General features: G+C 40.0%; 1 protein-coding gene across 7 annotated transcripts in view; it reads right to left on the reverse strand.

Annotated features, from left to right (window-relative positions):
• The window catches only part of kiaa1109 (KIAA1109 ortholog), a 71356-nt gene extending 55217 nt beyond the window's left edge, over positions 1–16139 (reverse strand). For all 7 annotated transcript variants that reach the window (XM_044047954.1, XM_044047953.1, XM_044047951.1 and 4 more), the window contains exons 1-23: positions 16000–16139; positions 13956–14091; positions 13187–13303; positions 12209–12287; positions 12049–12113; positions 11556–11730; positions 11382–11463; positions 11046–11239; positions 9567–9646; positions 9150–9300; positions 8481–8637; positions 7945–8023; positions 7059–7150; positions 6800–6917; positions 6549–6704; positions 5592–5689; positions 4883–5067; positions 3671–3777; positions 3297–3526; positions 2471–2689; positions 2069–2206; positions 1043–1219; positions 174–302 (exon numbers count right to left, since the gene is read on the reverse strand). In XM_044047954.1, coding sequence (XP_043903889.1) covers positions 174–302; positions 1043–1219; positions 2069–2206; positions 2471–2689; positions 3297–3526; positions 3671–3777; positions 4883–5067; positions 5592–5689; positions 6549–6704; positions 6800–6917; positions 7059–7150; positions 7945–8023; positions 8481–8637; positions 9150–9300; positions 9567–9646; positions 11046–11239; positions 11382–11463; positions 11556–11730; positions 12049–12113; positions 12209–12287; positions 13187–13303; positions 13956–14061 — 2934 coding nt within the window. In that variant the 5' untranslated portion in view covers positions 14062–14091; positions 16000–16139. The remainder of the gene's footprint in view (positions 1–173; positions 303–1042; positions 1220–2068; positions 2207–2470; positions 2690–3296; positions 3527–3670; positions 3778–4882; positions 5068–5591; positions 5690–6548; positions 6705–6799; positions 6918–7058; positions 7151–7944; positions 8024–8480; positions 8638–9149; positions 9301–9566; positions 9647–11045; positions 11240–11381; positions 11464–11555; positions 11731–12048; positions 12114–12208; positions 12288–13186; positions 13304–13955; positions 14092–15999) is intronic.
• Positions 16140–16790: the final 651 nt, after the last annotated feature.

Below are 16790 nucleotides of genomic sequence, written 5' to 3' on the forward strand. Positions count from 1 at the left end.
TTCAGTGATAACAAGCCAATTTAGTGGCTTGCAATGTGTGTGACTCACACAGCTGCTGACTCACTCAAAACAAAGCTAGGCAGTTACAGCAGTTACAGCAGAGAAAGCAAAACGAATCAAAACATGGGGCTTAGAGTTTGTGCAACATGTCGTGCTGTACAGTCCGTTTGTACCTTGGCATCACAGATACGACGGTCAGCACCGTGCTGGCAGAGGACGGAGGGCTTGGGCTGTTCTAGTTGAAACTCCCGCGAAACAACGTGGAAAACAAAGGTTTCGCCCCACTCGATCATACTCGCCACCTGAGAGTCACACAGACACAAAGAAAACATCAATAAAGGTAATTAGTGCAAATAAAATGCATATAATGAAAAAAAAGAGTACACAAACATTATTCAAAGTTTATTATTATTTATAAAGTAATGTAAATGTTATAATATATTAAAACATATTATAATAGCAGTGTTTAGATCTAGTGTCACACAGGAAGTGACTTGTTTTAGACAGACAAAGGCAACAGCAACATTGTGCTAGTTAAGTGAGACGGCTGCAAACAGGTCGGTCTGACTAAAAATACAAAGAAGCTCCTCAAAAACCTAATTATTCAGCAGTTTGACAGGATAAACGCTTCTTGCCCTCACCTGCCCCTGTGCTGCTCGTGCATACACACAAATGCACCCTCTTGTCAGATGCCATAGTATTACTTGACAGAACCCGTTTTCAGATGAAGGACACGGTATATAAATAATGTTGCAGCGTCACTAAAAAAATCACTACAGGGTATTATGATAAAATGTCTATTTCCTCTCACAGAGCCTCTAAAAACCACAAGAAGCCACAGAGCAGAATTTCTTGCAGGACTTTACTGCGTCATACAGGTGATTCACACTAGAAAGCTTTAAAATAAAAATACATAACCACACACTCAGCTGATGTAAAGATCTGTAACATATATATAACATAACATATATATATATATGTACATACAGTATGTGAACCTGTACCCTAGCACAGTCGCACAGTCACACACACACACACACACCTGTGGAACAGTGACCCTGCCGGTGAGCCCTCCAGCCTGCATGTCAATGAGCCAAGCGTACTCCAGAGTGTCACTGCCCAGAGGAAGACCCTGAGCAGAGAACATGGCGTGGGCCCTCATCTGCAGTCCAGACAGACTAAGGTGACCATCCCTCAAGACCCCGTCTGCTGTGGGACGCTGTGGGCAAAATATCACACACACGCACACACAGTTTTATTTTATTCAGCTGAAATCAGCGCCTTGAAAGGGAGAGGTGAAACTGCAGAGTTAATCTGTCGTTGCTAAAAGCAATATTTAGGTGAGGTGAAACATAATCTTTTCTCCCTTCTGTCCAAAAAAGTGCAATAAAGTTTGCTGGTTGTCCTACTGGAGCAGAGGTTCCCAAACTAGGGGTCAGGATTCCATGCAAGAGGCATAGAAAGGGGATGAAGTTGGGGACTTGTATAAATCCCAAACAATTAAATGTTTGTGATGTTTGTTGTCTTTTTTTAAACTGCTACACTAAGCCTACACACTAGTCAATAATAAAATAAACACCATCAGTAGAAAATGAAGCAAAGTTTAGTTTTGCTTGCTCAGTATTCACTGGGCTCATGCTGTAAACACACAAAGAACAGGACACAGCACAAATGTGAGCTCCAGATTATGATGCTTCAAAAGAAACAGACAGTTATTTTCAAAGCCCTGGATTACACTCAAACACTGATAAACAGAACTGAAGCTATTTCTGCTCATTAAGCAAGTCGATTTATCATTATTCCAGAGGATAAAATAACCACTTCTAGTTTAATTTACAGCAATACAGGGAACACTATGATGTCCTTAGGGAAAATAGGGGTCTCCGAGTCAAGGAGCCAGGGTCTGAAATGTTTGGAAACTCCTGTACTAGAGGACAGAGACAACCATGTACAGCTGTCACAAAGCTCAGAGGCACATTCTTTTTTACTTTTTGCTTTCATAAAAAGGTAATAAGCTTAAGGGTAAAACAATGTCTGCACTGTAAGCAGCGGTGTCGTCATGTCATACCTGGTAGTTGTCACTGGCAAAGATGTGAATGGGAGACAGGAGCAGCTGAAGCATCGTCTCCTTGTAACCCTTTTTCATCTCGAAGCACAGTCTCTCCAAGAAGCCGGACGGACCTTCGGGACCCTCGCTGCTGCAGTGCTGGAGGCAGAGGAGAATGTAAACAAACAAGTAGCATTTTTCATCATCACAACACTCGCATCAATTTAAAGAGCATTAGTTGAAGGTTTAAATAAAAATAATAAATCTAATGATGAATAAGTCTATCTGTCAACATCTATATCTGTATTAATGTAAATCTGAATGTCTTTCACACTGCAGCGATGTTATGTTTGATAAATATGATGCTGTGCATCTCTCCATCTCTGCCAAACCATGAAACTGAGCACTGGCAGTTAGTCTTACAATTGGCAGGCGGCCATGGACTTTGTAGAGGTTGATGAGCACAGTGATGTCCCAGGGTCGCAGGTCCAGAGGATGGAGGTCTGAGGTTTCTTTACACTCGCCACCCTCCATGCCCAGAGGAGACCAGCCGAGGCCCGAGGAGGTCGAGGTGGATAAGACGGGGCTGCTCACCACCTCCTCAAAGTCTGTGTACATGTCATCCTCACCAAAATAGTTCTCCTGGGGGAAAAGTTGCAGAGGAAGTTTGAAGGTTGTATGATGGATTGTAAAGTTAGAAACACCAAGGCAATTACAAAGTTTTAGAAGTGTGGTTATATCAGGTACTGACATGGAGGGCTGGGTATTGATCTCATCTGAAAAATCTGATAAGGTATCGATATCTGGACTTCGATACCAATTTCTAATACCGATGCCAGTGTTCTGTGAGTACTAAAATATAAATACAACAGCAGATATTCATTTTGAGAGAGGGCAGGGCTTCCTCCTGCTGTCCTAACACAATCACCTCCATTCTGGACATACTGTACCTTCATTCATTAAACAAGCACCAACACAACACACCTCTTAAAACACAACGAAGACACTCGCACACATTTCTAAAAGCCCTGCCTTCCATCTCGTCTCCAGACAGCCAATCATGAGCACTGTTAGATCCTGGTCAAACAAGTACCGACATCTGATATCAAATGACAGACAGGCAGCCATGTTATCAGTAAGGGAAAGTCTCAGTATGACTCAGTCAGAGCTAAATATTTGTCAGTATCTCGTACAACAAAAAATAAATATTACTTTCTGATTATTGTTTATAATTGACTGATTTATTTACCTTGATGGAAATCAGTGCCCTGAGCAGAGGCCCATAGAGAATGATTTGAGAATCTGGTGACATTTCCATCTCCACATGAAGTCTGTCAGGGGGCAGTTCAGAGGGGTCAGTGGGCAGCCGGCCGTGAGCAGCTGAAGATGACGTGTTGAAGCGAGGCGGGGCATTGTGGGGTACCGACGTGTGTTCAGGAGGGCGCAGAGCTGACAGCATGGATTCCTCCATCTCAGACACTAAGGAACAAAGCGAGAAGGTTGGATCTGTTTATTTAAAACTTAAATAAGGTAAAGACAGTCAAAACTCTGCACACATACTACAAGTATAGCCTTTATTTTTAAAAGAACGGCAGAAAATTGCTACAAAAGCAGCAGGCGTACATGACTGCTTGAGTTGCTCATCAGCCTTCTGGGGATAGATGGGATGCCAGGTGTAGTCGATGATGAGCATGAAGTTGGGGACACTCCAACAATCCACCCAGCCAGCTCTGAGAGAGAAAACAAATACACGGTACAGTCATAACACTGAATTTATCATCATTTCAAGTGGATTTTCCAGTTCATCATTTGTTTTATGAACAGTTGACTCAAGGACAAACAGTAAAAGGCAAGAGAAAGTGAATGGGTTGCACTTGATTTCTCTGCAGAACAGAGGGCAACGACCCGTACAGAGTTTCAGTCGTAGAATCCAAGGGGAGTAAGTGGGTCTCGTGCAGTGTTGCGTCACTATCTCTGTCTCTGGGCTCTACATTATAAATGACCTCTGTGTTGAATTATCATGTACACATTGCACAATGCACGGTTCTTTAGCATCTCTCTGTGAACTTTCACTGAACTTCAGGATGTTGCTTACAATATGGAAATAGACTCTGCTTTGCAATATTTCCCAAAAGGGTTGCAAAATATGATTCTCAGCTGGTGTACTGCATAATTATGGGTGTAATGGAAAAATTACTAATTTAATACTGGTGCAAGCTACAAGAAGAGACTAAGTTAACAGTAGGGCAGAAAGATTCAGTGAAAATTCAATTGCAATTTGATGCGTGATGCAATGTGAAGTCAATGCTGACAGTGCAACACATACACATGTGATACCATCAGAATTCTGCAACTCGTTCTGAAAGGATTAAGAGTCATCCCAATCCTTATTGTTCACATTTTGTCTAGTTTGATACGTTTCTCTTTTAAATTGAATTTAACCTTCAATATCGCCCATCTCCTTGTGTCTATCTTCTAAACTTGATAAATGATCATGTTACTTAAAGGAATAGCAGTGAACTGCCAAATGAAAGATTCCTAAACATTTAGTAAATAATATCATTGTTTGTTACACAACTGAGGACACTAAATAGAAAAGCAGGTAACTGAATGTAACTTACAGTCAGTACACAGCAACGACTGAGCCAAACCAAGCAAGAACAGTGAAGGTCAGTTGTGCATTTTCTTGAAGTTACCATCTACTGCCTGGGAACATTTCCATCCTACCTCAACATTGATGTGAGCCAGTGTTGGGATTGTGAGTCATCCTGCTCTTTGCTAATATTCTCACTTTTTGCCCACACTATAAAGAAATCATTTGCCAGTTTAACTCACTCAGCGTGGGTGATGTTCCTCCAGCGTGGCTTGCTGGGTTTGGGAGGTGGAGCACTTTGATTCTCCCCAGGCATGAACATGTCTGGTGGCAGCTTGATGTTCTGGTAGTCTTTGGCCAGGGTGAGAAGAGGGTAGCGACTTGGGTGGCACTCGGGCAGGGACAGTCGCATGTCTGTATCCTCTGCCTGAGGTGGACAAAGCATGTACACATTCATACACCCACACACACACTCATAGTTGTGTCAGTTTTCACATCTGTGGGTGCATAAGAAAAGCAGCCAAGGAAAAAGAAACATCGAACCAAAATTAAAATATTCAGTATCTGAACAAATACTATGCACAAAGGAAAGACTGCTTACAACTACACTCAAACTAAATAAAGACAATCTTTGGACATCCGTTTTATGGCTTTCAATGTGGTATCTGGTATCCAATCAATATCTGGACTTCAATAAAATTTCCTCAACAATACTTTTATTACCAATTTTATGAAATCAGTTTTAACAGTTTTTCATGACACAGTAAAATCCTTCAGTTTAAGCCAGCCCAGTCGTCTTCTTGCAGTCAAACAAAGAGCACTTCTCTGCTCTCACATTTAATCTGTGCTAGATTGATACCCAGCCCGAAGCTCGGTCGATATACCACAAAAGTATGAGTTCAATATCCAGCTCTATCTGTTCTTGTAATAAATCATTTTCACATGGTTTACCTTCAAGCTGAAGCGGGTATGGCAGGTGGTTGGAACAAACTCATTGAAAGGCAAAGTGAAGTCTATATTGAGCGTCTCCCCACACGCTGCCAGGTAAACTGTGAAAGAACAATCAGACATGCGATTAATCTCATCAATTCAAAACCAAATCAGTTTTAATAGAATAGAGCCAAATCACAACAGGAGATGTACGAACATCTTGTACTTATGATGTGGTTGGACCACTGTGTCAAGTCTTTTCCAGCACATCCCAAAGATTCTCATTAACAGAGTTAAGGTCTGGACTCAGTGGTGGCCAATCCATGTGTGTAAACGATGAATCATGCTCAGTGAACCATTCTTTCCCCAATTTAGCCCAATAAATCCGAGCATTGTCATTTTGGAACAAGCCCAAAAAAAACTGAACCTAGACCTGACCAACTGAAGCAACCACACACTGAACAATGTGTGGCGAGCCACCAGAGAATAAACACTGACCACCACAAATTGATCCCGTCTTTTTTAAGCTCACGCACGCACGCACGCACATATATATATATATATATATATATATATATACACACATACACATATATATATATATATATATATACATATATATACATATACATATATATACATATATACATACATATATATATATATATATATATATATATATATATATATATATATACACACACATATACAACAGTATGTTTCCTAAATGAGCTGGAAATTATTTACATGCATCTATTTACATTGTTATGCAATAAAAAACAATCTAAAAACATGGGATTATCTCATGCTTAAATATTCATTACACTAAACTTCTGTCTTACTCATTTTCTTGACCATGGTGAATTTTAGCAAAATCATCATCTTGCATCTTACAGTACATACATACATACATACATAGATACATAGGTTATATATAAGTATATAAGTACAGTGAAAGCCTGTAGAGGAGCCACTTACCATTCTCCTGCTGTTTGGTGGAACAGTCAATCCAGTTGTGCTGGTTTGCTGCCCAGATCATCTCAAACTGGTGGAAGAGGACTTTGAATTTCCAGGAATAGGGCACAAAGGAGTAGATGTCTGGGGCACTGTCACTCGCCCAGTCCTGGATCAGATCTAAAGAAATACAACAATCATTAAAGAGTTGATTGTGTTCTATTAACTTACTGTCATTTCCAACCAAATCCAACCAAATTTGCTGAAAGATTTACCAGTGAAGAAGTTTTTCTGAGCGTAGATGAAGTGGTAAGTGGCCTTGTAAACCTCGATCTCACATTGCCACGACTGAGGCATGTTCCACACCCGAGGATAACTTGCTATCACATGGAACTGCATTAAAGTAGGCAGGACAGGGTTTGACTCGTGGCAAAGCAGGGCAATAAACATATGTATATGAAATCAGTTAATAACTTTAACTTTAAACTTCTCTCCAAAATAAAGTCTACTGAAGCACCAGTGCCTGCTACTTACCGCTAACATCTCAGCTTCCAGGAGAGTCCTGTACAGCATGCTGCTGGTGGCATCCACATGAAGCAGCTGACCTTTGATGGTGGGAGAGTAGCCTGAGGGCAGAAGACACCAGCACAAATGCAGAGCCATCACTTCTAAGAATCCAAAGCTGTGGCCGTCTTCTTTCAAATAATGTCATTTACGAGCAAAACCTCAAAAGCCTCTTATCCTAACTACATTTCTAGGAACAGAGGAGAGCAGTGACTGATGACTGATTAAATAATATCCCCTCAATGTGATAAATGACTGCATATATCTCTCCATCGGTAGTGAGACTGTGGCTATTCTCTGAGTTCAGGGGTTTCTAGATAGCACTTTATATTTAATGACAGTTTCATGTGATCTTTCTTCTTCAATACTCAAAGTTTAATATTGAATTTAAGCTCACTTCACCTACAGTACATACAGTACATACCTAACAGAACCACAGGTAGCAACCCGGTTTAGTCGCAACTTTAAGAGATTCCAACAAACATGTTTACACAGCAAATGCAGAACAATGGAGAACAAAGGCAGTTCAATGGGGACCAAACCACTAACTTTTCTACCTCTGGATACACAGTCACTCCTATAGACTGCAGAGGAAACAGCTGGTAATCCAAACACCAGCTACATTTCAATGAAAATATATAGTGCAGACCAATTCACCGTACCATGATCATAAAGAAAACACTTTTAATGAAACAGTTCTTCAGAGAGTCAACCTTCAGTCATTATTATACATGTGTTATAACCAAAAGACTGAGAAAACTGTTGCACAGATGAATTTTTCAATATGAATAAGATGTTTCCATGAATTATTTTTTGTGAAACACACACACACACACACACACACACATACACGTACCGTTCTCTCCTACAGTCATGGGAATGTTGACTTCCAAATAGGAGCCAGCACCTACATTCACATGGATGGCATTGGTTTCCTAGTAACAGGGATGAACACAAAGCAGGAGGGGGGGATGGGGGGGACAGATAAATCATATAAGCTGTCAAATTATTATAGAGGCCACCTTCCTGCCTGAGAAATCAAAGAATGGAACCTAGTCTGAACAAAAATAGGTTCAAAGAGGGTAATAAAATGACAAACCTTCCCTGAATCAAGCTGTTTTATGTTTGTATTAAATATGCATTTGCGTTGTTATTCAGTATGCACGTCACATGCTTAGCTTTGTGAAAATCCCTGCACAGCTACAGGAAGAACATTTGAAAAAGCATAAAACATGAACCAATATCAACAGCTAAAAACACGATGAGGCACAAAGACAAAGGGAGCAGCGGGGAGAGGGAGAAAGATCAAATGTTTTGGCAAGGAAGATGGAAAAAAGAAAAAAAAAGAGCAGGAGAAAAAGAAAGGAACATAAGAGGAAAAGCTAGAGTTACCCTATTTTTGGTAAAAAGCAGATCGATGGTGGCGTCAGCAATAATGTTCATCCGCAGCTCAAAGGCCTGAATCTGCCTGGGTTTTCCTGGCTGGGCGACCTCTGTCACTTTCATGGCCTGGTAGTCAGCAGGAAGGAAGAACTTCCACAGACAGTCCCTGAGGAGAGAGAGAACACCACAAATACCGTGTAAATGCAAGGCTGTATTTTTAAAAGCTTTCCTTTTTTTTTCTTTTAAAGCAGAACTTTTTTTAAAAAGAGACTTAAAAACAGCCTTTTCGCTACTGTTGTGCATTTATTGTCAATGGAGCAGGTCCAATGTTTACACAGACAGTCGTTTCCTCTTCCTCGCTTCCTCCAACAACAGTTTTCACTGCTTCTTATTCGCCACCTCTGCCATGATGAACGTCTAAAATAACACTATCACTAGCATCTCTGAGTGTTACCGGATGCTGAAACATGTTTTCTTTGGCAAATGTCATAAAAAAAAAAATCTCCCCATAAAACAAGTCATTTAACCATCACAATGATTGAAGCTGTTTAGTTAGTTTCCTGGCTGACGATTAAAATTGTATAACCAAAGTTTCATTTGTTTTTTTTGTCCAGATTTTCACAGCAATAACATAAGAATTTCTTTGTGTTTGACACACACACACACACACACACACACCTCTGGCGATCGGCCCAAGGACCGTAGTTGAAGTCGGTTCCTTTACCACAGACAATATCCAATCCCCAGCATGGAGGCAAATCCTGGAGCTTGTCTTCCTCACTGCATGTTTCCGCCTCCTCTACATTCTCCTGCTCCACAGGGACCAGGCCTGCAAACACAGACACACAATAACAGATGTCACACCAGCGCATGCACAGGCAAAGCCTTGCTAACAAGAGTGAAATCAAATAACTACTTTATTAGAGTGGTTAGTGGTTGACATGTTGCACATGGTTGTCTTCAGTCAGTCACTGCTATTCAAACACATTCATATTTTTTTTTCTAACAAATGAAGTCATGAAGAGCAGAGAATCGTAAACACAAACACAGTCACTTCAAAGAAGATCATCATTATTTGTGTGCATGTGTATATACCAGGTTCATCTTGGTAATAATAGATGTCAACATCATTGGACTGCATGACCACAAAGCCTTCACCCATTAGTCTGGGAGGTCTAGAAAACAAAACACACACAAATTAACTTAACACAAATCAGATTTTCATTATAACTATGACCTTTACAGTCTATTCTACAGAAAAACAACAGTTTGGTACCAAAACATGTAACTATTAAATATTCAGTCAGCATTCACCCTAGCATAAGGACACTCGGTTTCAATTTTTTTACATGTTATGGCTTTCAACAAATCCAATAAATAATTCAGTATTCATGGACTGCTAGAGGTAGAAACACTAATGTCTACAAGTATTTCTTTATAGAGGGAGTCTTTAACTTAATTTCATTCACTTGAGTGGAGAATGATGGTTTATGGCTTCGCCTCTCTGGTAAATTTGCCACTTAAATCATTCTGCCAAAATGTTGGTATCAAAAATGCCAAGTTCAGGCCCATAGACCCTGACCTTTTTGTCTACACTATATCCAATAGACTTAACCTTTAAAAAGGCAGCAGCTTCCACATTCAGCAAAGTGGCTGCAGTCGTGCAATAAACGGATTAAAAAGCAGAAAAACTTTAAGTCTTTATACCTGTAGCACAAACAGTTGGTTCGAATAAACATAGAAATACGGAACTAGTACCGTGTCTGACTGTGTTTAAGATTCATGCCATGCATAATATATAACAATGTAAATAGGCAAAAACAGAGAGAGAGAGAGTTCACTGAATTATCCATTTTAAGCTGTATAATAAGCTCCTTTCCTGCAGATATTACAGCATGCTTAAAACATGACGAGCAAGGGACATTTCCAAGTTATTATTCCTCAGCCAAGAACTTTATCACGAGAAACATTTTGGAGGAAGTTCTGAAAAAGGCATACTGTGAAAAACGATGGTGTTAGAAGTTGCAAAATTTGCTTTGAATGCATAAAAAACACATTATAGAGTCAGTTACATTATGCATAACCCCTGCACAGGGGTAATGTTGATAGTGTTGTTTCCTTGTGTGTTGAAGTTGCATTTTCAAACAAAGTAATTAGGGCTGGGTGATACGGACAAAAAAAATCATATTAAAAATATATCAATATAAATAAATATATATATATATATATATATATATATATATATATATATATATATATAATATTTTTTTGTCCGTATCACCCAGCCCTAATTACTTTGTTTGAAAATGCAATTATATATACATATGTATATATATACACACACACATATATATATATATGTATATACACATATATACACATATATATCGAAATGCAATCATAACATAAATAAGAAAAATCCTATAGATGTATGTACATTGCAAAAGAGGTTCAGGTGCCCTCTAGTTTCATCTATTTTGCCATTTCTTTGAAATAAACATCATTTTAAAGTGAAACAGCAAACTCTTTATAAAAAGAGGATTTTACAGAGAAACACATATGAGCTGGACTCACTCATCATTCTGCAAGCCCAGGTAGCGTGGACTTGGAACAAGCATGACGCGGACGTTTTCCAGTGAGCCTTTGACGATGTGCATGTACTGGTCCAGGTGGCTGGATGGAGGCTTGGTGGCGTACGTCAGGAAGGCATCCTCAAAGTTCACACACAGAGTCTGTGGGAGGTAATGGTTCCCGAATGCCAAGCGACCCTAACGATGAGCAAACACACGGAGTGAGGCCTGACCATGTGGATCAACATTGAGACATTTCTAAATCTGAAATCGTTGCTTCCTTCCCCAAACCCCAACTCACTGAATTCTATGTCATGTTAAATTAGTGTGAGTTACTTACAGTGCTGATGTTAACTTTGATGACAGGAATGAGGGAGCGCCAAGACGACGTGGGTTCTGGACTCTCTGCTTTGATGTCCACACTAAATCAGGACCAGAAGACATTAGTACAACACTACTACAAAGCCTAACATTTTAAAATACAAAAAACAACTCGGTGAAGCCTTGGCTGTACCTTTCCAGGGTCTTGCTTCCGTCTTCACGTCCCCTCTCCTCATCTTTATTAGGCGTAATGAGTGTGGGGTCAAGTCCGAAGGTCTCCTGCAGGCGGGCGTAGAGGTCGGTGCGGTTGTAGACGTGAAACTCAAAGCCGTTGACTGTCACGTAAAGCCTGGTCTCTGCCTTGGGGTCTGGTGAAGAAATGACAAGCGAGATACCATGAAACACATCATCCCCAGGGCATCTGTTCATGTTTCCATCCATAATCTCATTATTTATGAAGTTATTTTATAGTTTTATTTAAGTATTTCTATGTGACAAACTCTCTCATTTAAGTGAGCTCAATTTAACACCATTTGATGCAAGCTACTGCTCCAAATAATCCAAGAACAAGAAAAATGATCCACCCATAAACGGCAGGCTAATTACAATCCTGTCAGTTCAGTTGATCAGTGAATTATTCACAGTTTTATTTTACTGTCTCAAAGGAGTAATCGCAGTCAGCTCACCATGCTGTTTCTGCTTTGGGTTATACTTTTTCCACCAACGAAAGATGAGGAAGCCGTCCTGTATCCTGTTACACAGACAAACAAAATGTTACAAACTAAGCTGTGAGGTCAGAATATGGAGCGACAGAGGAGGAAGAGCATGTGTAACGAGGCACGTTACCTGATAGACATGTCTTGGTTGATGAAGTAGACATCTCTGAACATGATTTTTCCTGACAGCACAGAGAAAGAGAAGGAGCCTGGGGGGAAGGAGCAGGTGATATTTAGGCTGGACTCCTAAATATTCCTATAACCTATATTCACATTTTTAAAGGATCTATCATCGTTGTAATAGAATATAATGTAGTTAATGTTTTGATGTCGCAAATTAAAATCTCAATTAGACATTTCCAATAAATCGTTCGGCCCTGGTAAATTGAAGCCTTACAGTGTTTGAGTTTGACGACAGTGGTTTGAATTAAAGTTGACAAACCAAGTGAAAATGAGAAAATGTATCTGTGCAGCCGTGATGAAAATAAAAAGCACCACCGTGTGTGTATTCATCTTTTCTCTCGCTCGCTCACATCATTGAGGAAAGAAAAAGAAAGAAGAGAAAGAAAAGAAAAAACATGATTTCCTTTAATGAATCCTTTCTGCTGTCGACATCGTCGTCCTCTGCTTTAATTATGTTCATGTCAAAAGAACGACTACACGTCCCGACTGATTCAACTGTAATTACGGTGGCCTGTTTGTGGTATTATTGACTTTTCTGCTGTCTGACTGAAGACAGGAAATGAAGCTCAACCTTATTTTGGTTGGGCCTCCTTGTAAAAAGAATTTGTCCCAAACTGGTTTCAAAAAGAAAAACAAATTCTGTCTGGAAAATGTACTCAGAAATTCATCTGGAGATTATAAAGATTTCTGCTCCTGTTTACTTCCAAAAATTAGCGCTGGCCTCGTAAACTTTTCTTAAATTCCTCTACTGAATTTGTGGCTTCAAGGTGCTTTATAAATGAATTCCCACGTCACTTATGTGGAGAAATGTGATATGGTGTTGGTGCAGTTTGCTGTTCAGGCTCCGTGGAGATAAACACTGAGGGAACCTGGCTGGTTATGAAATATTCAGGAGGCTGAGTTAAGTCCTTCTGGCAAAACGTACCGATGTGAATGTAGCCATCCTTGTACAGTCTGTTGATGATGAGGGTGAGGATGAGGCCGATGTTGCGGGAGTTGTAATAAGTTAAATAGATGATCCATCCACAGGACAGAATGGTGGCTGAAAGGGGAGGAAAAAAACACACATGAAATGATGTCAGTCAGTTGAAGAAGATGTTAAATACAGCTCAGCAAGAAACAACCATACTAGAACACATTCAATATTAATCACAGTAATACTAGGGCTGTCAATGAAAAGTGTGATTAATTAAAGGGCCAAACATGATGCATGAGAATTAGAATTAGAGAAAGAGAGCGGAACAACAGCTTTTAATCTTTATGTGGCATACTCAACAAAAACAAAATGTTATTTCAGGAAAAAGACAGTGACCCAACTGCAGAGGACAATTGGTCATGAGGTGAAATAAATAAATGAATGAATGAATGAATGAAGCTGTAGCTCTTCTGAGTAATGGTGAGAAATAATTCTGCTGCTTCTCTGACTCACAGACTCACTCCACCTGTAACAGTTTCGACTGCTTGCTTTCGTAAATGCAACAGCCTAGATGAGAACTTGTGTGAAATAAACCCAATAAATCTAAAAGTCAAGGTCATTAACTAACTTACTCTGCACTAATTAGATATCTAATGAAGATACATTGGAAAGAGTGACTTGCGACCATAACTGCAACAGTCTGCTCAGCCAGCAACATTTGTACTTGACATGTTCTGGATGTTTTCCCACAAGCACAGACGCAGAGCCGAGCACTTACCAGCGAGGAGCCAGATGAAGTTTGAGTCGTGCTTGGTGAGAAAGTCATCGAGATCCAAGACGCTGGGGAAGGTGCTTTCATTGTTTTTGGCCACATGTCCATCCATGGCTACAGGCTCTCAGTCTGATGTCTACAACTGCAACAGCCACATGTCAGACATGCCAATAAACAATAATACATAGCAGCAGGGCTTTAGGCATTATGCCACTCAATAATTACTTATTACTTATATAATAAAAGCTTATTTGCATAACACCATATCCCAGCATGAATTATCTCATAACATAAAGTAAGGTTGATCATCATTAGCATAAAAACCCACATTTCACAAAAACTGAGCATTGCATTCAGCAAAAAACAACATTTAAAAACTCTTGCGCCCTGGGTTGGGAGCCAACAGACGAGTATAAAGTCCAAAGTAACACCGTCTGTCCAGCACGGAGGACAACTCCCAAGTTACTGGTTACAGTGTGTCAAACCTGTGAATACCTTTAGTGAGTCATGTCCAGTATCTCAAACCCCGTTGAACCAAGTTTTCCAGGAGGGAATAATTGAAAAAATACAAACTAGGGGTGGGTATCGCTGGATCAAGGGTTTTATGGATCAACATCAGATTTTCCAAATAAATATCGATATGAAGTCAATTTATAAACCCACCCAATAAAAACAGAGGCAAAATTATTTTCAGGGAAACAATTCTCCTTAATTCAGAAAACAGGCTCTTTTTTAGGTGAATGCAACAAGCCACAGTTGCCTCCGCCTGTCTAGACATTAAACAAATCACTTGCTGTGTGCAGCACAGGAAAGGCATCAAACAACATGAGATCAAAACACCACAATATTGAGAAACACAGAGATAGTCATGAGGAGCTGATGGGCTTAATCAGCATTGTGTGGACTCATTTGACACAGATTTGAATGTAACTGACATTTGCTCACATTTAAAAGTTACTGACTACAGTCTGAAATGAAGTTGTTCATAAAACCACTGAGATGGAAGCAAAACCATGTCTCTCTCTTTGAGAAAATATTTTCATGTCTTTTTGACGGATGCTTTAGCCTGACAACCTGAAACCAACTACCTGCCACACACACATTCAACACTGATTCATGATTTGATCTCAATAGAAACATGCCTGCAACATGAGTCAACACAGTTACCACAAAGTGTTCAGTTTTGGTTTCTAAACAGTAACTTAAAGTACAGACAGTAAAAGGACAGTCACAACAACTAACGCCTGCTCATTTCTGCGACTTTACCACGACTGGATCCAAACTTTTGAATGCCAGTGTCCCGAGAGATACTGAACACATCAGTGACAGTTTATATTAGTTACAGCGAAAAAGTGAGATGATTGTAAATGGAAACATTTGTGTCCCTGGATTATGAGTACACTACTTCATACTGAGTGGTAATAGACACACAGCAACCACTGCAAAATCATGAGTTTCACAATAATATCACCCATAGCAAAGGTACCTGGACTGAAACGCTGCCTGCCATGCTCGTCAACAACATGTGCACCTGATGAAATATTGACTGGAAATAACATGATTCACAGAGCATGACTTTGAAGTAATGACTGTAAAGTACACTTTGGGTTCAGTTGAGGAAGATGAGCAAACAGAAAGTGTAGACTGTGTCAAGCTTTGTTTACATGTGAAACTGACACTCTCAGTGTCTCAGTGTTGTCATAAGCTCATCATGACTAAAGACTGCATCCCACTACAGATATTATGCGGAACACACAGCAGTACTCGGTGTACAAGTACTAAACACACTCCAAGCTAATCCCAGGTCTTGAGTCATTTCCTGAGCATTATCCTCGTAACCGCGGCGAACTGTCGCCAAACGTCAGTGCTTGGTGTTAGTGTCGTTCTAACAACTGGCTGCTGACCCGTTCCGTGGCTTATGACGTTTCAGCCTGTGGATAATGCAGTTATTATCACAAGGTTAGCACTGTTGTTAGCTAGCGAGCTAATGACAGCAGGCCGCGCCCTGTAACAAAGTGCGAAGACAAGTCTCGGAAGGAAAGCAAAATACCTGAGTGTCCTCGATAAAGCGCGTGCTTTCATCTTTGCTCCGGTTATTCGGGACTTGCTGCTGTGCCTTTGTCGCGTGTGACATGGGCATAGCTAGCATCCTCTGGTGACTATTTACCTGGCAGGCGGCCACTTGACATCTCTTCCTGTTCTGTCGAGAGCGGACATGAGAGCGGCCAATAAGAAAAGGGCAAAGCGAGAAACGGACCAATGAGAGGGAGGCATGATAGAGACCGCGCCCACAGACAGACAGGCAGTTAAACCGACCAATCAACGTTGCTTTTGGAGCTGGGTCAGCGCTGTTGTGTTTTCAACCTGTGATTAAAAAGTTACAAAATAAAAAATAGATGTATTTCACAAATGACGTGTGTTGAGAGTCAAACCAAACTATTTCAACCATTAACTATTATATAACTGCTAACTATTTTAAAACACTGTGTTATGTGTTACTTTTATTTTTTCATGTTGTTACAGAATTGCATTGTCTAAATATTCATTTGCAAAAGAAAGACAGAAAGAAAGAAAGAAAGAAAGAAGGAAGCAGAGAAATATAACTAGGAAACTATTGTAAAGTTGTTCATATGTTGTTCATTCAAACCTTTTCTGTATCATCCAAAGGGAATTCATTGCACTGTTATTGTGAGTCCTTTTTTTTCTGAATGTGAAATAGAAGCATTGACATTTTCCACAGGCTGTCTGTCCATGTCAGTAAAATAAGATCACTGATGGATAACAATGACTACAGACTGAGTTTCTGAAGCAGTGACAAGTGTCCTCAGCGTGGTCATTGTA

This window comes from Solea senegalensis, linkage group LG16 (genome assembly GCF_019176455.1).
Source record: "Solea senegalensis isolate Sse05_10M linkage group LG16, IFAPA_SoseM_1, whole genome shotgun sequence".
Taxonomy (NCBI): domain Eukaryota; kingdom Metazoa; phylum Chordata; class Actinopteri; order Pleuronectiformes; family Soleidae; genus Solea; species Solea senegalensis.